Source organism: Mastomys coucha, unplaced genomic scaffold (assembly GCF_008632895.1).
Source record: "Mastomys coucha isolate ucsf_1 unplaced genomic scaffold, UCSF_Mcou_1 pScaffold5, whole genome shotgun sequence".
Lineage (NCBI taxonomy): Eukaryota > Metazoa > Chordata > Mammalia > Rodentia > Muridae > Mastomys > Mastomys coucha.
In genome coordinates this window covers 116026565-116027189 of record NW_022196911.1, presented here as the reverse complement: position 1 = coordinate 116027189, position 625 = coordinate 116026565, and the positions used below count along the sequence as shown (strand labels likewise).

The 625-nt window shown below is 46.7% G+C and overlaps 1 protein-coding gene across 1 annotated transcript in view; it reads right to left on the bottom strand.

Moving 5' to 3' along the window:
- Rnf213 (ring finger protein 213) overlaps window positions 1-625 on the bottom strand; it is a 110078-nt gene that overhangs the window by 29465 nt on the left and 79988 nt on the right. The window contains 1 exon segment of the mRNA XM_031354095.1: window positions 5-110. Coding sequence (XP_031209955.1) covers window positions 5-110 — 106 coding nt within the window.

Here is a 625-nt window from a genome sequence, read left to right as displayed (position 1 = left end):
TCACACTCTTCTCAGGGGGAGTGTTATCCTTGAAGCACATGGCAGAGACTAGGTCCACGAAGAAGCTGTTGCACATGTGCCAGAACTGGGCCAGCTTCTCAATGGCATCCCTTAGGAGGGAGAAGAATTGTGTAGAACGTGTTACCCAATACTTCCAGGCAGAGAGAAGGGATATTTGGATAGTATTTTGACTTAAATATCAAGGTGTGTTTGACCTTGAACTCCACAATTCTACATCAGCCTCCTAACTGCTAAGATTAAAACTAGGCTTGTTTTTGTTTTGTTTTGTTTTTTCCATTTTGATTTTGAATCAACAATTGAGATGAACTTAACAATGATCAGAACTGGTCTTCAGACGACAACAGTGTCTGTTGTCAGGAATGCCAAGGCCCACAGAGCTGAGGCCCTGCTCCTCCATCTCCTGAAAGCTGGGCTAGATCCACCTTCACCCTCAGGCAGAGACTACGGCTCAGTACTGCCCTTGCGCCTGTACCTCAGCATGGGGGTGTGTGGGGACCTCACTGGCTGGTCAGCCAGGCAGGGATGAACTGTAGGGTTACTAAGGTCCCTATCCAAAAATATGAAGAAGAGTGATGAAGGAAGCTACCTGATGTTGACTTGTGGA